The sequence below is a fragment of the Mobula birostris genome, chromosome 8 (genome assembly GCF_030028105.1).
Source record: "Mobula birostris isolate sMobBir1 chromosome 8, sMobBir1.hap1, whole genome shotgun sequence".
Classification (NCBI taxonomy): Eukaryota; Metazoa; Chordata; class Chondrichthyes; order Myliobatiformes; family Myliobatidae; genus Mobula; species Mobula birostris.
The window spans coordinates 124722203-124743392 of NC_092377.1; the positions used below are offsets into that span (position 1 = coordinate 124722203).

Sequence of the window (21190 nt, forward strand, 5' to 3'; positions counted from 1 at the left end):
AGAGGGACAGTACTGAGGGAGTGTCACACTGTCAGAGGGGCAGTACTGAGGGAGTGTCACACTGTCAGAGGGACAGTACTGAGGGAGTGTCACAATGTCAGAGGGACAGTACTGAGGGAGTGTCACAATGTCACAGGGTCAGTACCGAGAGAGTGTCACACTGTTAGAGGGACAGGACTGAGGGAGTGTCACACTGTCAGAGGGACAGTACTGAGGGAGTATCACACTGTCAGAGGGACAGTACTGAGGGAGTGTCACACTGTCAGAGGGACAGTATTGATGTTGTGTCTGACTATCAGAGGGTCAGTACTGAGGGAGTGTCACATTGTCATACGGGCTGTACTGAGGGAGTGTCTCATTGTCAGAGTGACAGTACAGAGGGAGTGTCACACTTTCAGAGGAACAGTACCGAGGGAGTGTCACAATGTCAGAGGGTCAGTACCGAGAGAGTGTCACACTGTTAGAGGGACAGGACTGAGGGAGTGTCACACTGTCAGAGGGACAGTACTGAGGGAGTATCACACTGTCAGAGGGACAGTACTGAGGGAGTGTCACACTGTCAGAGGGACAGTACTGAGGGAGTGTCACACTGTCAGAGGGACAGTACTGAGGGAGTGTCACACTGTCAGAGGGTCAGTACTGAGGGAGTGTCACACTGTCAGAGGGACAGTACTGAGGGAGTGTCACACTGTCAGAGGGACAGTACTGAGGGAGTGTCACACTGTCAGAGGGGCAGTACTGAGGGAGTGTCACACTGTCAGAGGGACAGTACTGAGGGAGTGTCACACTTTCGGAGGGACAGTACTGAGGGAGTGTCACACTGTCAGAGGGACAGTACTGAGTGAGTGTCACACTGTCAGAGGGACAGTTCTGAGGGATTTTCACACTGTCAGAGGGACAGTACTGAGGGAGTGTCACAATGTCAGAGGGACAGTACTGAGGGACTGTCACAATGTCAGAGGGTCAGTACCGAGAGAGTGTCACACTGTTAGAGGGACAGGACTGAGGGAGTGTCACACTGTCAGAGGGACAGTACTGAGAGAGTGTCACACTGTCAGAGGGACAGTACTGAGGGAGTGTCACACTGTCAGAGGGACAGTATTGATGTTGTGTCTGACTATCAGAGGGACAGTACTGAGGGAGTGTCACAGTGTCATACGGGCTGTACTGAGGGAGTGTCTCATTGTCAGAGTGACAGTACGGAGGGAGTGTCACACTTTCAGAGGAACAGTACCGAGGGAGTGTCACAATGTCAGAGGGTCTGTACCGAGAGAGTGTCACACTGTTGGAGGGACAGGACTGAGGGAGTGTCACACTGTCAGAGGGACAGTACTGAGGGAGTATCACACTGTCAGAGGGACAGTACTGAGGGAGTGTCACACTGTCAGAGGGACAGTACTGAGGGAGTGTCACACTGTCAGAGGGTCAGTACTGAGGGAGTGTCACACTGTCAGAGGGACAGTACTGAGGGAGTGTCACACTGTCAGAGGGACAGTACTGAGGGAGTGTCACACTGTCAGAGGGACAGTACTGAGGGAGTGTCACACTGTCGGAGGGACAGTACTGAGGGAGTGTCACACTGTCAGAGGGACAGCACTGAGGGAGTGTCACACTGTCAGTGGGACAGTACTGAAGGAGTGTCACACTGACAGAGGGACAGTACTGAGGGAGTGTCACACTGTCGGAGGGACAGTACTGAGGGAGTGTCACACTGTCAGAGGGACAGCACTGAGGGAGTGCCACACTGTCAGAGGGGCAGCACTGAGGGGGTGTCACCCTGTCAGAGGGACAGCACTGAGGGAGTGCCACACTGTCAGAGGGACAGTACTGAGAGAGTGTCACTCTATCAGACAGGCAGTATAATGTTTAGAATACCTCAGTGTCAGTTCTGCAACCCTCTCAGTTAAAGCTTGGACCAAGATCCTCAGTTGAGCTGCAATCTTTCCCCTCATGGTTTATATTCATTAATAACGCCGCCCCTTTCAGGGAAAACCGTCCTAGCCTGTCCAGTCTCTCCTTATAACTCAAACCCTCTAATCCCGTGACATCTTCGTGAATCTTTCCTGCATTCTCTCCAGCATAATGACATCCTTCCTGTAGTTGGATGACCAGATCAGCACAAAGTGCTCCAAGTATTGTCTACCAACACATCGAACAGTTTTAAGATAAGGTTCTATCTTTTGTACTCACTGTCCTAAACTATACTATTCAATGTGTCAAATGCCTCCTTCACCACCTTGTGTCAGTTTCCAGTTCCCTTCCGATTGACTGGGGCCCAGTTCCTCTTATCTGTGTCCTTGTATTCAAAACTTCCTTTAAAATGCCCAGTACAACATTAAAAGGGAATGAATTAGAAGTGTGTGGGATTCCTAATAGGAATAGCATGGCACAGTCTGGTAATCTTCTTGTCTTTCACACTGATTTTGTATCCATGGCAGTTCGCTGGAGATTCATTGTAACTACTTTCTTTTTCAGACTAAAGGCGGAAAACTGACTGAATATGCTGGATCTGAGAACAATCAGAAAGGTGTACGTCCTCCTGCCACTTTTCCAAGGTAAATCAGCAGCAGCTGGGGCAGCAAATCCCTGATTTTCCTCTAGTCCGGCCGTTGTGTCACTAACCAGGGTACTCAGGGCTGAGTAGGGGGCTGGGCTGTGTGTCCAGCTGCTTATCTAAAAGAGCCAGATTCGTACAACACATGAACAGGCCTTTCAGCCCAAATTGTTCCTGCTGACCAAGTTTCCCATCTAAATTATTCACAAACACACGAGATTCTGCAGTTGCAGGAAATTTTGAGAAACACACACAAAATAAATAATCTTCCAGAAATAGGAGGACATAAATAATCTTCCAGAAATAGTAGGGGACAGAGGGTCCAGTGAGTTGGAGGAACTGAGCGAAATACATGTTAGTAGGGAAGTGGTGTTAGGTAAATTGAAGGGATTGAAGGCAGATAAATCCCCAGGGCCAGATGGTCTGCATCCCAGGGTGCTTAAGGAAGTAGCCCAAGAAATAATGGATGCATTAGTGATAATTTTTCAAAACTCGTTAGATTCTGGACTAGTTCCTGAGGATTGGAGGGTGGCTAACGTAACTCCACTTTTTAAAAAAGGAGGGAGAGAGAAACCGGGGAATTATAGACCGGTTAGCCTAATGTCGGTGGTGGGGAAACTGCTGGAGTCAGTTATCAAGGATGTGATAACAGCACATTTGGAAAGCGGTGAAATGATCGGACAAAGTCAGCATGGATTTGTGAAAGGCAAACCATGTCTGACGAATCTCATAGAATTTTTTGAGGATGTAACTAGTAGAGTGGATAGGGGAGAACCAGTGGATGTGGTATATTTGGATTTTCAGAGGGCTTTTGACAAGGTCCCACACAGGAGATTAGTGTGCAAACTTAAAGCACACGGTATTGGGGGTAAGGTATTGGTGTGGGTGGAGAGTTGGATAGCAGACAGGAAGCAAAGAGTGGGAATAAACGGGACCTTTTCAGAATGGCAGGCGGTGACTAGTGGGGTACCGCAAGGCTCAGTGCTGGGACCCCAGTTGTTTACAATATATATTAATGACTTGGATGAGGGAATTAAATGCAGCATCTCCAAGTTTGGGGATGACACGAAGCTGGGTGGCAGTGTTAGCTGTGAGGAGGATGCTAAGAGGATGCAGGGTGACTTGGATAGGTTGGGTGAGTGGGCAAATTCATGGCAGATGCAATTTAATGTGGATAAATGTGAAGTTATCCACTTTGGTGGCAAAAATAGGAAAACAGATTATTATCTGAATGGTGGCCGATTAGGAAAAGGGGAGGTGCAACGAGACCTGGGTGTCATTATACACCAGTCATTGAAAGTGGGCATGCAGGCACAGCAGGCGGTGAAAAAGGCGAATGGTATGCTGGCATTTATAGCGAGAGGATTTGAGTACAGGAGCAGGGAGGTACTACTGCAGTTGTACAAGGCCTTGGTGAGACCACACCTGGAGTATTGTGTGCAGTTTTGGTCCCCTAATCTGAGGAAAGACATCCTTGCCATAGAGGGAGTACAGAGAAGGGTCACCAGATTGATTCCTGGGATGGCAGGACTTTCATATGAAGAAAGACTGGATGAACTGGGCTTGTACTCGTTGGAATTTAGAAGATTGAGGGGGGATCTGATTGAAACGTATAAGATCCTAAAGGGATTGGACAGGCTAGATGCAGGAAGATTGTTCCCGATGTTGGGGAAGTCCAGAACGAGGGGTCACAGTTTGAGGATAGAGGGGAAGCCTTTTAGGACTGAGACTAGGAAAAACTTCTTCACACAGAGAGTGGTGAATCTGTGGAATTCTCTGCCACAGGAAACAGTTGAGGCCAGTTCATTGGCTATATTTAAGAGGGAGTTAGATATGACCCTTGTGGCTACGGGGGTCAGGGGGTATGGAGGGAAGACTGGGGCGGTGTTCTGAGTTGGATGATCAGCCATGATCATAATAAATGGCGATGCAGGCTCGAAGGGCCGAATGGCCTACTCCTGCACCTATTTTCTATGTTTTCTATGTTTCTAAAATGCTGAAGGAACTCAGCAGGTCAGGAAGAATCTCTGGAGGGTAATAAACATTTTGGGCCAAGACCTTTCGTCTGGACAGTTAGCCACCTCTGCGCCATATCCTTCTAAACATCTCCTCTCTATGTTCTTGTCCATATGTTGTTAATCTACCTGCCTCAACATCTTCCTCTGGCACCTTGCTCCTCATAGAGTGGACTTGGAGAGGACGTATCCTGTCGTGGCAGAATTGCAGACCAGGGGCACAGTCTCTGAACAGAAGCATCCTTTTAGAACAGAAAAGAGGAGGAAATTCTTGATCCAAAGTGTGGTGAATCTATAGAATTAATTGCCACAGAGAGCTGTCAAGGCTAATTCATTTAAAGCAGGGGTTGATAGGTTCTTGATTAGTAAGGACCTCAATGGTTACAAGGAGAAGGCAGGAGAATGGGGTTGAGAGGGATAATAAGTCAGTCTTGAGAGAACAGTGGAGCAACTCGATGGGCTGAATGGTTTACTTCTACTTCTGTGTCTCATGGTTTTATAGTCTTATATATTGTTCACTTTCTGGGAGAGGACATTGCTCCTCGAGTCCCTATTAAATCTATCTCCCATCACTTTAAACTGTGTCTCTGAGGTCTTGATTTCCCAACTCTGGGAAAAAGACTGAACTTTTACGCTGTCTATATCGATTATGATTTTATGCACCTCAATGTGATCACCATGTATGATACACTCAAATGAAGAATGTCCCGACCAGTTCAGCCTATCTGCGTAACTCAGTCTCTGATCAGGGTAGTGGAAGCAGCTCTAACAAGATTAACGGGTGGGAATTGGATCAGTTGGGGATGGAACGTGTGGGGCAGTGGGGTGAGAGCACGGCTGATTGGTGAACAGCTTCACTGGTTCGATAGGAATAGTCAGTGACAACTCAACAGTGTTGGTTCACAGTCTTGCAGACGGTGGAAATGTGTGAAACCACGGGTGTTGGGCGATCTCGGAACTCCGCTGGTTAGGTTCTCGATCACACATCAGCAATGAGCTCCTGTAGTTCAAGGTTCAAAGTACATTTATTATCGAAGTATTGTAGTAGAATATACACAATCTTGAGATATGTCGTGACCTTGTCTCCAGCTCTGACACGGTGACCGTTTCAATGTGCCCCGGTAGTTAAATGCCAAACTTTGGGTTGTTCCTTGCTCTCGAACCAGAAACCTGCTGCGTCGATACGCCCTTGGCCTCGGGGCCCGGGCTCCACCGCTTCCACTCTGCAACGCCTCGGCCCTCATCATCCCTGTGCTACAGCATCGAATGGCCTCCAAGTCCGCTCCAGCAATGTCCAAACATTGGTTCATTCCCCACTCTCAGGACCAGGTCCAGATGACTCGATTCGACCCTTGCAGGCCACGCCACAACTGTCCTGTATCTCCCAGACATCACACCACAAAATTACGAGGCTGTACAGGCAGTTCAGAAGATCAACTACGAAGGAGAACTTACAGGCTATTGATTGCAGTGATCATATCCGAGAAAAAAGGGTGATTAATATCCTAATTTATAGCTTTGTTGGCTTTGCTATCAGCAAGTTGTTGCTGTGCTTCACCAACGGCCTCTTACACCGGAAGTTTAACATGAAGCTCCATAGAGGGAGGTTAACACTGTGTGAGGGGCAGTGTTGTGGGAGAGTCACACTGTGTGACGGACAGTGTTGTGGGACTGTCACACTGTGTGACGGACAGTGTTGTGGGAGTGTCGCACTGTGTGACGGCCTTTGTTGTGGGACAGTCACACTGTGTGAGGGGCAGTGCTGAGGGAGAGTCACACTGTGTGAGGGGCAGTGTTGTGGGAGAGTCACACTGTGTGAGGGGCAGTGTTGTGGGACTGTCGCACTGTGTGACGGACAGTGTTGTGGGAGTGTCGCACTGTGTGACGGCTTTTGTTGTGGGACAGTCACACCGTGTGACGGCCTTTGTTGTGGGAGAGTCACACCATGTGAGGGGCAGTGCTGAGGGGGAGTCACACTGTGTGAGGAGCAGTGCTGTGGGAGAGTCGCACTGTGTGAGGGGCAGTGCTGAGGGGGAGTCACACTGTGTGAGGAGCAGTGCTGTGGGAGAGTCGCACTGTGTGAGGGGCAGTGCTGTGGGAGAGTCGCACTGTGTGAGGGGCAGTGCTGTGGGAGAGTCGCACCGTCTGAGGGGCAGTGCTGTGGGAGAGTCGCACTGTGTGAGGGGCAGTGCTGTGGGAGAGTCACACTGCTGGACAGGTGGTACTGAGGGAGTGTCGCACTGCCGGACGGGTGGTACTGAGGGAGTGTCACACTGCCGGACGGGTGATACAGATGGAAGGCCACCCTGTACCATCTCTCTCTCCGAACGTTGGAAAATGTGGAACAATCCGATAGAACAGGTTCAGAACCACCAGAAGGTTTTGGGAGAACGGAGTCTCAGCTTGGATGTGGACTAGAGCAGTGTCTCTTCCCGGAAGGTTTCTGTTTGTGTAGGTTTTGGTCCGTGTGTCGAGCACTGAGTCAGTTCTGCAGCTGACGGATTGCAAAGGTTTGTTTCTTAAACTTTGTCGTCAGCGGGGTTGGAATTATTCCGTTTTCTAACTGGGAAAAATCCCTCCCGTTTGGAATGTCTAGCTTAGGGCAAGTGAGTGATGAGGACTTTAGACTTTGGTTTTCGCAGTGACACGGACAGCGGTTAAGTTTTTGTTCCACAAGGACATCCCTGCCTGTCCACTGATAGCTCCTATTATCCCTCCTCTCTTGAACTGTTGTTTTTGAAATACTATTTGCTGGTGCTCCCCTGGTTGTATTACTGTGTAGAATCCCAGCAGGGGAGTGATCGTCATGGTGGGCTGCAGCTCTAAGATGTCGGTATCCAAGTCCATAAGAACAAAGGACTTAGGAGCAGAATTAGGCTCCCCACCATTCCACCATGGCTGATCCCAGATCCCAATCAATCCCTTACACCTGCTTTCTCACCATAACCTTTGATGCCCTGACCTATCAGTCGTAGGCGGAGGCTGTGGCTTTTGGAGTTAGAACTAGCGAAAAAGCACCCTTTCAAATCATTGACTTTGAAAACGTTATGCAATGTACTGTATCAACTTCAATCAGTAGGAATGGCCCTTTAAAAGCCATGGCTGACTCTGTTGGTTGACGTGATTGTCATGTTGCGTCTACAAAATTGAACGAGAAGACCATATTCTATCTTCGGTCTGGGAGAGATGTGCTCCCGGCCGTGAGTAGGCTTTCAATGACAGTGGAGCCGGTGCTAGCCCTTGTGAAGTTGGTTATTCTTTCCGACGCCCACCCCAATGTATCTGGTACGGCCCTTCTCCCCAGCTGCGCTCTCTCGGTGCGGTCAAATACAACCCCAGTGCAGGACAGGGCAACTCCACGGGGGTTTGATCACCTTTTCTCATTTCAGCGCCACCTACTGATGCAACTGGAATGAGGTGGGAATGCAGATAGGTGCTTTGAAGTGCAATTTGAGGGGCATTATTATAGTACCACGATGATATACCTGTAAGGACCTTGGGCATATTCGAAGGCTGCTAACTTCACTTCGGAGGCACAGGACAGCACTGCTGAGCACTCCCAAGCTGACCCTATACCTGCTGTTTCCCCTCCAGTTGCTCCTACTGTCCCCCCGCCAATGGTCGTGAAAGTCAGGGATGGGCGCTGCGCGGATGACGGTGATGGGTGGCTTCAGGTAACGGGTAGGAAGGCAAAGAAAAGTAACAACCACCCCGGGGCCTCTCCCCCAAAGAAGGGGAAGGAAGTTACTCCTGAACCTGACCTGGAAGGCCCTATGGTGTCTGAGATTAAGCAAAGGCCTGGGGAAGTTGGGGTACGGAAAGTGGTGCCTGAATCTGAGTGCCCTCCGAAATGGAGGTCAACGTGCTGCAGCGCCCCTATGGTCTGATGATACAGAGAGCCGTGCCCTCTGTGTCTGCAATCCGGTGGCCACTCGAGGGGAAGGATTTACCTCTGGTTAAGGCCGTATGCTCAGAGTATGTCTCCCCAGAGCTGAGGATTGCCCTGCCATGCCAGGATCATCTGGCTTCTCTTCAGCATGCGTCCTCCAGGCGGGTGAGCGGCACCATTTTAGAGACGACATCTGAGGAGGCAGAATTGCCTTCAGTTGGCGCTGTGTGACCAGAACGCCCATCCTCTAGGGAGGAGGAAATCCCTGTACAACAGGGATTGCCTGTGAGTGGAGAGTCACACTCTAGGTTGTGGCGGTGAGTGGGATACCTGCCCTGTCCTGCCTCAGGGAGGGATTATGGATCCAGGGGTGGTGGGCCTTCCTCTGTCCTGATCATGAAAATAGGTTAGTACCTGTGGAGAGAAGCTCACAGTGCCATTTCATGCTCGGCGGTGTTTGGAGAGGGAGCATGCAGTTACCATGGGCACAGTCAGGAATTTCCGGGAACAGTGGGTATGTTTGATTATGGGCATCGGCATCTTGATGTAGCATCTACTGTAGATAATTCCAATGGTTCCTATTATATATATTTTGCTCAGGCCACTACTCTTGGCAGCTTCTTATGTCCCAGCAGATTCAAAGCGCCGTAGTGCGACACATATTGTGACATTACCAGTTGACTGGGCTGCAGTAGGAGCAGGACATTGGGGTGGGTTTGCTGTATTGTTGAATGGGTCAGGTTGTGAGAAAGCTGCACTGTTAGTGTGGGAACTGTCAGAACAGAACCCTGTTGCAGTCTGTCTGTCACCAGCATCTGTGGTACTCGATCACAGGCACGTAGGCATCCTTGGACCTGTGGGAGTCCCACAGGGATCACTGAGATAATAGTGATCCACATTCATTCCTAGATCCATAAGATCTGATGGATGGAAGGGGCAGGGACAGTGACATGTTGTAGAGCAAACAGGAAGTGATTCCCAATAGAGGAGAGCAGACCAGTCTGGGCACTGCATTTCTTCCTGCTGTGTTAGACGACACCCCTTCGTTAATTCTTCCTGACAGTGCTAGACTAATGTCATTGGTCCTGAGGCGAATGAGCCAACAGAGAATGAACCTGCTTCCCCCTCCTCCCACTGACTAACAGATTCCCTCCATCCGTGAGGAGACCTGGTGGGTTTCCTTGTGTCTGCCACACTTAGTACACACTATGTCCACAGTGCAGGAGTGTTACAGGGGGTGGATATCAAGTCCAGTGTGTTCACAAGCCGTCCATTACCAAACATTGTTCATTCTCTCCTCAGCCGCAGTGTCGAATGAGTGGTCAGCTGACACACCATCACATGTGACAGCACAGAGAGGCTTCTGTGCCCGGATTCCATGCCACTACCGTTATCCATCAAGTCTGGATAAGAAGAAGTCAAGGACTGGCATCTGGTATAAAAATGATATCCGGTATATAGTTTTTCACTCCACCGATCACAGTAAGGAGATACATAAGTTTCATTATCGAGCCCGTCTGTCTGGAGACTTGAAAAAGCGTGACTGTTCCCTGGTTATAGACAACATCACTCAGGAAGATGAAGGATTGTACTATTTCAGGATTGAATTTGACAGACCGAATAAATACAGCTATCACCCTGCTACGCGGCTCAGTGTTGATGGTAGGTGTTCTGTGTGGTCACTCAATAGCAGACATTCATTAGTCAGTGGGGAATAATATTAAATTGTACTGAGTCCATATTCACATTGTCACAACTCCTGATTTTCCGGAAACATCAAATTCATTCCCGACGCAGCCTTTATATTTCCAGCATATCGACTGTTACTACGTTTCGAAAGCCGATCAATGTTCCCATTCATATTGAAGCACAACTGACATGGACACGAGAGGTTCTCAGAGTTACGTGCAGTTTCTTGCAGAATTAGGTCTCTATGCAGGTGGCAGTACACAGCTTACCACTGGCCCTCCACTCCTTCTCCACCTCCACCCCAACCATCCACACATTCTTCCTTTCCTTCTTCCTTTGCATTTTTATCCGCCATCCAGGCCATGTCCTGATCTCAGTATTAACAATCGGGCAGGAGGTACTGAAGCCTTATGTCCCACACCACCCAGATCAGGAGCATATATTACCCTTCAAACACTAGTCTCCTGAAATGGGGTGGATATCATCAAGCACCACTACTTTACACCATAAACTCACTTTCAAGGACACTTTACAACTTATATTTACAGTACTGTATCTTTTGAATTTGCAATTTGTCTTTTCGTTGTTAGTCTTTGTCTGCTTGTGTAGACTTTTGTAAATTCTATTCGATTTCTGTTTCCCCCCCTAAATGCCTGCAAGAAAAGTATCTCAAGGTCGTAGAGTATATCGTGACAACCTGATACGTACTTTGCTAATAAATTTACTTGGAACTTTTTGAACTCATCCCCACCATAACCAAGCCCACTTGGCCCATATCTCACTGTCTGGGGAAGGATGGACCCCACTGGATGTATCAGTGACTGTGTGATATTGTGGCTCTCAGTGGAGGACTCTGTTTCCCATTTCCCCTCTCAACAGCTTTCAGAACAGTAACGACCACCACACTGTTCAACTTTCCCTCACACTGTACCCTCATTGTTCAGGGATCATCCTGTAAACATCTTTCCTGTTGCGTGACTCGGATTTCTATCTGAACTGATGCATCTGGTGATATTGAACTAAAAGGATCCATTTCTCTGTGTTAGATTTCACAGATAAACCCACAATATTCACTGCTGAACTTGTTGAAGGAAAGTCTGTGAACATAAGCTGCATCTTCAACACCACGTGTGATGGAACTTCAGCCACCTTAACCTGGGTCAGCCTCACTGATGTAGCACCATCAGTCTCAAGCAGCGTAACTCGGTGGCACGACACTCTGACATACACTTCTGTCCTGACCATGACCCCAGCGCTCAAACACCACGGGCAGGGTCTCACCTGCAGAGTCAGATACCCATCTGTTTCATCGGAGCAGACCGTCACACTAACTGTGCAGTGTAAGTATGGAAGCCACTTATCAGACAGGTACAGCAATACTCCCCAGAGCACACAGAAATATTCTGAACATTTCAGTAGGAGGATAACGAAATATTGCCCTGAATATCCATGAGAAGACCATAAGACGAAGGAGCAGAATTAGGTCATTTGATCCATTGAATCTGCTCCATCATTCAGTCATGGCTGATCCATTTTCCCTCCTCATCCCCACTCCCGGCCTCCTTCCCATAACCTTTGATATCGTGGCCAATCAGGATCCTATCAATCTCTACCTTAAATACACCCAATGACCTGGTTTCCACAGCTGGCAATAAATTACAGAAATTCTCCAACCTCTGGCTGAAGAAATTTCTCCGCCTCTTTGTTTTAAATTAACGTCCCACTATCCTGAGGTCATGTCTTCTTATCCTATACTCCCCCACATCTTGTCCTAGACATCCTTTCCATATCTACTCTGTCTCAGCCTTTCAACATTCGAATGATTCCAATGAGATCTACCCTGATCCTTTTAAATTCTAGCAAGCACAGGCCCAGAGCTATCAAACATTCCTCAAGTGATAACACTTTCATTCCCAGAATCATCCTTGTGAACTTTGTCTGAACTCTCTCCAAAGCCAGCACATCTTTTCCTAGATAAGGAGTCCAAAACTGTTCACAATACGCATGGTGAGGCCTCACCAGTGCCTAATAAAGTCTCAGCATCACATCCCTGCTCTTATATTTTAAACCTCTTGAAATAAGTGCTAACATTGCATTTGCCTTCCTCACTAACCGACTGAACCTGCAAGTTAACCTTTAGAATGTTCTGCGCAAGGACTCTCAACTGCCTTTGCATCTCAGATTTTTGGAATTTCTCTCCTTTTACATAAATACTCTGCAGATTTATTTCTCCTGCCAAAGTGTGTGTCAATGCTCTTTCCAGCATTGTATCTCATGTGCCACTTTCTTGCCCATTCTTCTGATCTGTCTAGGTCCTTCTGCCCCTTTCCTGTTTCCGCAACACTCCCTGCCCCTCTAACAATATTCGTAACACCTGCAAACTTGGCAAAACACCATCTATTCCATTATCCAAATCATCGATATGCAGCAGAAAGAGGTGGTCCCAACACCAACCCCTTGAGAACACCACGAGTCACTGTGAGTCAGCCAGAAAAAGATCCTTTTATTCCCACTCTCTGCCTCTTACCAATAAGCCGATGCTCTAACCATGGGTTCTAAACTTGAAAAGCAACCTCATTTGTGCCACCTTGTCAAATTCCTTCTGATAATCCAACTGTACAATATTTACTGCTTCCCCTTTATCTCCCCTACTTGTCGTCTCCTCAAAGAATTCTAGCAGGTTCATCAGACAAGATTTTCCCTTAAAGAAACAATGCTGACTTTATCTTATCTTGTCCTGTGTCACCAAGTACTCCATAACCTCACCCTTAACAATTGACTGCAACATCTTCCCAAGCACGGAGGTCAGGTTAATAGCTCTATAATTTTCTACTGCCTCCCTTCCTCCTTAAAGAGTAGAGTGACATTTGCAATTTTCCAGTCTTCCAGAACCATCCCTTGATTCTAGCATGGTCCCGGAGGACTGGAATGTTGCAAATGTCACTCCCCTCTTTCATGGGGGGGGGGCGGTGGAGGCAAAAGAAAGGAAATTATAGGCCAGTTGGCCTAACTCCAGTGTTTGGGAGTGTTGAATTCCATTATTAGGAATGAGGCTTCCAGGTACTTGGAGAATAATGATAAAAAAAGTCAAAGTCTACATGGTTTCTGTAAAGGGGAACCTTGCATGATGAATCTGTTAAGAGTTCTTTGACAAAGTAACACGCAGAGTTGTCAAAGGAGAGGCAGTGAATGCAATTTACTTGGATTTTCAGGAGGTGTTTGATAAGGTGCCACACATGACCCTGCTTAACAAGATAAAATCCTGTGGCGTTACAGGAAAGATACCGGCACGGATAACGGAATGGCCGACAGGCAGAAGGTAGAAGTAGGAATAAAAGAGGCCTTTTCTGGTTGGCTGCTGGTGACTAGAGGTGCTTCAGGGTCAGTATTGCGACCGTTGCTTTTCACACCGTTTGATAATGGAATTGGTGGCTTTGTGGATGATACAAAGATAGGTGGGAGGTACGTAGTGCTGAGGACTTAGACAAACTGAAAGAATGGCCAAAAAAGTGGCAGATTGAAGAGAGTCTTGGGAAATGTATAATAATGCATTTTGATAAAAGGACCCATAATGTGGACTATTATCTAAATGGAGAGGTTCAAACATTAGAGGCGCAGAGGGAATCAGGAATCCTTGTGCAAGACTCTAAGGAGGTTCATTTACAGGTTGAGTCCGTGGTAAAGGCGGTAAATGCAATGTTGGCATTTATTTCAAGGAGAATAGAATATAAAAGCAAGGAGATAATGCTGAGCCTTTACAAGACAACAGTCAGCCTGAATGTTGAGATGACTCGATAGGGTGGACATGGAGGGGATGGCTCTTATCCAGAACTACAGGGATAGCCTCAAAATTGAGGGATAACCCTTTAGAACAGAGGTAAGCAGGATTTTTTTTTTTAGCCAGAGATTAGTAAATTTGGGAATGCTGTGCCATAGACTGCAATAGAGGCCAATCCTGTGCGCAAAATTAAGACTGTAATTGGTTGTTTCCTGATTGGTCAGGCATCAAAGGAAACAGCAAGAAGGCAGGTGTAAGGAGTTGAGTGGGATCAGGGATCAGACATGATGGAATGGTGGTGCAGACTCAATGGGCTGAATGGCCTAATTCTCCTCCTATGTTTTACACCACAGTCCAATGATTCTTGAAAGATCATAACCAATGCCTCCACAGTCTCTACTGATACCTCTTTCACATCCCTAAGATGCAGTATATCTGGTCCAGCTGACTTATGTAACTTTAGGTCTTTCAGCTTTTTAAGCACATTCTCCCTTGTAATAGAAGCTGCACTCACTTCTTTTTCCTAACATCTGTCAACACCTGCCACACTACTCGTGTCTTCCACAGTGAAGACAGATGCAAAATACTCATTTAGTTCACCAACCATCTCCTTGGCCCCTGTTATTATTTTTCCGGTCTCATTTTCTAATGGTCTTGTATCCATTCTCATCTCTATATTTCTTTTTATATACTTGAAAATGCTTTCTCCATCCACCTTGATATCGTTTGCTAGCTTGCTTTCATATTTCATAGTTTCCCTACTAATGATTCTTTTATTTGCTTTCTGTAGGTTTTTAAAAGCTTCTCAATCCACTGTCTTCCTGCTAATTTTTGCTTTGTTGTATGCCCTGTCTTTAGATTTTAAATTAGCTTTGAATTCCCTTGTTGTCCACAGTTGTACTATTCTGCCATTTGAGTATTTCTTTGTTTTTGGAATAAATCTATCCTGCACCTTCCTCATTTTCCCAGAAACTCAAGCCATTGCTACTCCTCTGTCATGCGTACCAGCATCTCCTTCCAATTTACTTTGGCCAATGCCTCTCTCATTCCACTGTAGTTCCCATCACTGAAATACTGCTCTGTCAGACTTCATTTTCTCCCTATCAAATTTCAAGTTGAGCTCAATCAGGCAAAAATTGTGATCACTCCATCTTAAGGTTCCTTTATCTTAAGTTTCCTGATCACCTCTTGTTCATTTACGCAACACCCAAACCAGCATATCAGATCTCCTAGAAGGCTCAATGTGAAACTGCTTTAAAAAAGTCATCTTGTAGGCATTCAGCACATTCACTCTCATCGGATTTATCACGAACCTGATTTTCCCCGATCTACCCGCAAGTTAAAATCTCCCGTGACTATCATAACTGTGCCCTTTTGATACACCTTTTCCATTTACTATTGTAAAGTGTAGTCCACATCCCAGCTACTGTTTGGAGGCCTGAATATACCTGCCATCCGAGTCCTTTTAACTTGCAGTTTCTTAACTCAACACACAAGGATTCACCATCTTCTGATCCTATGTCACATCTTTCTAAAGATTTGATGCCATACTTTACCAGCAGAGTCACACCATCCCCTCCACCTACCTTCCTATCCCACCAATACAATATGTAACCTTGGACATTCAGCTCCCAACCGCAACCATCCTTCAGCCACGATTCACTGATGGACACACCATCATACCTGAGAATCTGTAAAAGTGCAAACAGATCATCCATTTTATTTTTTAGACTCCATGCATTGAGTTATAACACTTTAATTACTCCATTTGTTACCCTTTTTGACTCTGCATCTCTAGTCACTGATACTCACCCTGCTGGCTGCAATTTTGACTTCTCATCTGCCTATCCTTCTTGACAGTCTGACTACATGCTGTCTTTGCTTTTTTGCCATCTGGCCTACCCTGAGTCCCTACATTATTAGTTCCCATCCCCCCCCCCACTGCCAAATTGCTTTAAATCCTCCTCAACAGCTATAACAAACCTGCCTGCAAGAATATTAGTCTCCCTCGGATTCCTCTTCTACAGGTCATACCTCCCCCAAACCAACGATCCAAGAACCTGAAACCCTGCCACCTGCATCAACTTCTCAACCGCACATTTATCTGCCCAGTCATCCTGTTTTTACCCTCACTGGCAGGAAGCACAGGTCCAATCCAGAAATTGGAGGTCCACATTCTCAGCTTTTCCCCTCACTCTCTAAATTCTCTTTTCAGGACCTCTTTACTTTCCCTTCCTATGTCATTGGTACCAATATGTACTGTTACGTACCCCGTAACTGGGTTGCCAAACCAGCAGAAATGGACCACTTAGTTGGAGTCTGGATTACTGGAACTAAGAAAGTTTTGTTAAAGAAATCAGTAACACAGCACTCTAATTGTAAGGATATAAATGCAACAAGTTAGCAATGATAAAATACACATGTACACAGAACTAGGATAATAGGAATCAAACAAGCTCTATCGCAGTCTAGGGGTAAAATGATCAGTCTCAAGTGACGTAGAGTTCGGTTCAGCTCAATTCAGTTCGCAGTAATCGCTGTTGTGCCGTTGGAGAGAGAGAGAGAGAGAGAGAGAGAGAGCGCGAATGATGATATGCAAATCGAATTCAGACAGACCTTTGATGTTCCTCGCAGTTAGCTTTCGGGCGAGCCCTTTTACTGTCTTCTGAGGTCACCGATTCTGACCCCTCCATTCCGGATACAATCGTTCTTCCGCGGTGAAGCCGGCACCCAGGCAAGGGCGGACACACACACCAGGTTCCCGCCGATCGTACCTTTTCACCCTGTGCGTCTATGGTCGGTCCCGCGATCAGACCACCAAAACATCCACCAACTTGTGGGGGCACACCGCACTTCCAGGGTCTCGTTATCTCGTGATCTCGTAGTGTCTGTCTTGCCTTAGCGAACCTGTTCCTTTTATCCCCCTGCTGGGGTATTGCCTGTCCATCAAACTTCAAACAGTTCAGGTTCAAAGCAACCGGTCTGTCAATACTCGGAACTGTGTCTCTTTTCGTTAATCTCTCTCGTCTCTCATTAACATTTGGAATGTTTCTCTTTGTCTCTCTTATCAGCATCAATCTTCTGATAACTTGGTCTTTCGTCACACCCCTATCCTTCAAAGGATTTTTACCGGGGTAAAAATTATAGGCATGAATACATTATTAGATACACACAAATATACATGGTCATCAGCTATTTGGCAAATACAGAGAACTTTAAGTTGTCAACATCTCGACAGACAGTCAACAATCACCTTTCCGTTCCTTTTATAGGTGTTATTTTAATAATCCTCTAAGACCAGGCTCCAATTTAGCAAACTTCATAGTGGCCAAAAACACTAATGGGTTGTGATCAGTGTAAATTCTCAATGGTTTCAGTCCCGGACAAAGATAACGAGGGTCGTCCCACACAAACTTCACATTCTTTTGCAGGAGCTTAGTAAGAGGGAGGGTAATATCCGCAAAGTTTTTGCAAAACTTCCGATAGTACCCCACCGTCCCCAAGAACCTTCTCGGGGCTCTCTTGTCTGTCGGGGTGGGGACTTCAGAGATAGCCCGCACCTTAGCCTGCATCAGTGCCAGCTGCCCCTGTCTTCCCACAAATCCCAGACAAGTGATCTTTCCGGGGCCGAATTCACTTTTTGCAGGTTCACTGTCAGGCTGGCTTCAAACAGCTTTTTAAACAGCTCCTCCCACGTGTTACTCCAGACCACTAAATCACCAATATACGCTTCTGCATTCTTTAGCCCTTTTGTCACTGAATTAATCATCCTATAGGAGTGTTGCTCACTAGGCTGACCTGGTGTGACAACAACACCATGTCCCGGCTCTTTGCATCGCCTCGGGACATCCAGACATACGAGTGCGTGCCGTTTAATTAGCTGTTTTAGCGGGTCGCTCTGTTCGGGGGTTAAGGGAGAGACCTTATCAACAAAGCTGGCCAAAACAATTGACTTCTCCCATCTGGTCGGCACCAGACTTATCTTTTCAAAATGGGTTTTCCCCTTATCAGGTGGCACCCTAGCCTCATTAATTTTCATGATAACACCGACTAGGTCTGTTCGCCTATCGTGGCAAGCTGTTAGCATACCAAAAGTCTGTAACTGTGTTAGCTCACGTCTACAATAGTCAATAGCATCCTTCCTCCTGTGCGGCCAGTAAAGCTCTTTCATGATTCTATCGACTGTCTTCCTCCCCCCAAAATGTCCACCGAGGGATATCTTGTGGTCCAGGTTAAAAATCTCACCCCCATAAATTTTCGGCACTATCACTCCCCATTCCTCATCTGCGGGCACGGTACTTGGTCTCCATTTCCTCCTTAGTACTCCCTCCTTCACATAATAGCCCACTGGCTCCCTTTTTAATTCTGCTTCAGAGAGAGCTGTCTCCGCCAAAACCATCAGCTCCTCGTCTTGCTCCTGTGCCTGTACAAATTCCTTCCTTGCTAATGGTAAGTCTACCTTAACTTCAGTTTCACTACACTGCTTCTTTTCACTTTCTAACCCCTCCTGGTACAAGGCTGGTAAAAACGTCTCAGCTAAATCTATATTAGCTTTGGCAGCCTTTCTGGACATGCGCTGAGTTACTGCGCAAATGGGATAAACCTGTGAGTCCATGGGCAGGGCCTCAATCCTGGCAGGTTTGCTTGTCAGTCTTACTGCTGGGTACACCTCTCCACCGGCGAGGTCATTACTGAATAAAACCTCCACGTCTTCCATCGGTAGTTCGGGCCTCACCCTGATCGTGACCGGTCCGGAGACCAAGTCGCTTTTTAGGTGTATCTGGTGCAAAGGTACTGCTTCAGTCCCTTTTCCAATGCCTTTTATCACCCTGACCTCCCCAGTCTGGGTCTCTGAATTAAAGTCTAACACACTCTCTAATATCAATGACTGACAAGCTCCAGTGTCTCTCCAGATCTGTACTGGAACTGGGTTTAACCCCTCCTTCACCGACACCAATCCAGCCGAGATAAACCTCTCGCGCCCTTCCTGAACTTTATCAGACCTCTTCTTCCCTAGCGGTTTGTTTACCAGCTCAATACAGCCAGTCAGAACCATCGTTTTCCCTTTCCCCATCTCCTTCTTTGGGGCAAAGTGTCCGACTTTCCCACAATTATAGCATACGACCCCAGGAGACTTCCTACCAAACTGCTCCCGGTCTACCTTATCCCTCTCACTTGTCCCCGGCTTACTTTCTGACTTTTCTGGCGGACTTCCTCCACCGTCCTGACTACCAATCTGGTAGCCTTTACTCAGGGTAAACTTCGTTTTATGTGTCAACGCGTACTCATCCGCTAACTTAGCAGTTGCGGCTAAGGGGTCTGCTTCTTTCTCATCTAGGTAGGGTCTCATACCTTCAGAGACACAACCTTTAAACTGCTCGATCAGGATTAGCTGTAGCAGTCTGTCATAATCCCCATTGACCACTTTTGAGGCACACCAATGCTCACAATACATCTGCATCTCATGGGCAAACTCTAAATACATGCGCCCCCACTGCTTCCTCACATTCCGGAACCTCTGCCGGTATGCCTCCGGGACCAACTCATAAATCCTGAGTATGGCCTCTTTCACCACATCATACCTCTGGGCATCTTCTGCGGACAAGGCCGAGTAAGCTTGTTGGGCTTTTCCTTTAAGTACACTCTGAAGCAAAACAGCCCACTTATCACTCAGCCAGTCCTGACTTGCAGCAACTTTTTCAAAAATGGAGAAAGTACCGATCAACATCGGTCTCCTCAAATGGGGGAACCAGTCTAACCTCCTGGATCACCCTGAACCCTCCACCTTGGTTCGGCATGGACCCCTGCGCTGCTGTCATCTTTGACTTCTCCAGCTCAAAATCCCTTTCCCTCTGTTTCTCTCTTGCTTCTCATTCTAACTGCTTGTCCCTCTCTTCTTGCTCCAACTGCCTGTTCCTCTCTTCTCGCTCCAACTGTTTTACCCGGAACTCGTGCTCGAGTCTCAATTTTTCAATCTGCAGCTGTACTGCTTCTGCACCAGGTTTTCCCATAGGTACCACCTCCAGCTCCCCTTGGGGAAACACACCTTTAGATACATAATGCTCTATGATAGCTCTGTTCATCTCCACTCTCCTTAAAAAGATTCAACCGTTTGGCCACAGCTGCCAATTCCGCTTTCCTGGCATCCTTTAATGCCTCCAAGGTCAGCGCCTTTGGAAATTCCTCAATCTCCATTTCTGCTGTTTGCCCTTTCTTTCTTTCGGGAATTTTAACCCAATCAATTTACCCCGTCCCAAATTTAGCGTTCAAAATCACAGACGAGAACCCCACTTATGTTACGTACCCCGTAACTGGGTTGCCAAACCAGCAGAAATGGACCACCCAGTTGGAGTCTGGATTACTGGAACTAAGAAAGTTTTATTAAAGAAATCAGTAACACAGCACTCTAATCGTAAGGATATAAATGCAACAGGTTAGCAATGATAAAATACACATGTACACAGTACTAGGATGATAGGAATCAAACAAGCTCTATCGCAGTCTAGGGGTAAAATGATCAGTCTCAAGTGACGTAGAGTTCAGTTCGGCTCAGTACAGTTTGCAGCAATCGCTGTTGTGCCGTTGGAGAGAGAGAGAGAGAGAGAGAGAGAGAGCGAATGATGATATGCAAATCGAAATCAGACAGACCTTTGATGTTCCTCGCGGTTAGCTTTCGGGCAAGCCCTTTTACTGTCTTCTGAGGTCACCGATTCTGACCCCTCCATTCCGGATACGACTGTTCTTCCGCGGTGAAGCCGGCACCCAGGCAAGGGCGGACACACACACCAGGTTCCCGCCGATCGTACCTTTTCACCCTGTGCGTCTATGGTCGGTCCCGCGATCAAACCCCCAAAACTTCCACCAACTTGTGGGGGCACACCGCACTTCCAGGGTCTCATTATCTCGTGATCTCGTGGTGTCTGTCTTGTCTTAGCGAACTTGTTCCTTTTATCCCCCTGCTGGGGTATCGCCTGTCCATCAAACTTCAAACAGTTCAGGTTCAAAGCAATCGGTCTGTCAATACTGGGAACTGTGCCTCTTTTCGTTAACCTCTCTCGTCTCTCATTAACATTTGGAATGTTTCTCCCTTTATCTCTCTTATCAGCATCAATCTTCTGATAACTTGGTCTTTCGTCACAGTTCCAAGACATCTGGTTGCACTGCCTCCTCCAAAATGCTGTGGATACGAACCGAGATGTCCTTGACCCCCTCACCTGGGAGGCACCAAACCATCCTGGTGTCCTGTTCACATCCACAGAATCTCC

At 47.1% G+C, this 21190-nt stretch overlaps 1 protein-coding gene across 2 annotated transcripts in view; it reads left to right on the forward strand.

Annotated features, from left to right (window-relative positions):
• LOC140201663 (sialic acid-binding Ig-like lectin 13) overlaps positions 1–21190 on the forward strand; it is a 138752-nt gene that overhangs the window by 95206 nt on the left and 22356 nt on the right. For both annotated transcript variants that reach the window (XM_072266125.1, XM_072266124.1), the window contains 3 exons: positions 2476–2555; positions 9761–10120; positions 11194–11487. In XM_072266125.1, coding sequence (XP_072122226.1) covers positions 2501–2555; positions 9761–10120; positions 11194–11487 — 709 coding nt within the window. In that variant the 5' untranslated portion in view covers positions 2476–2500. The remainder of the gene's footprint in view (positions 1–2475; positions 2556–9760; positions 10121–11193; positions 11488–21190) is intronic.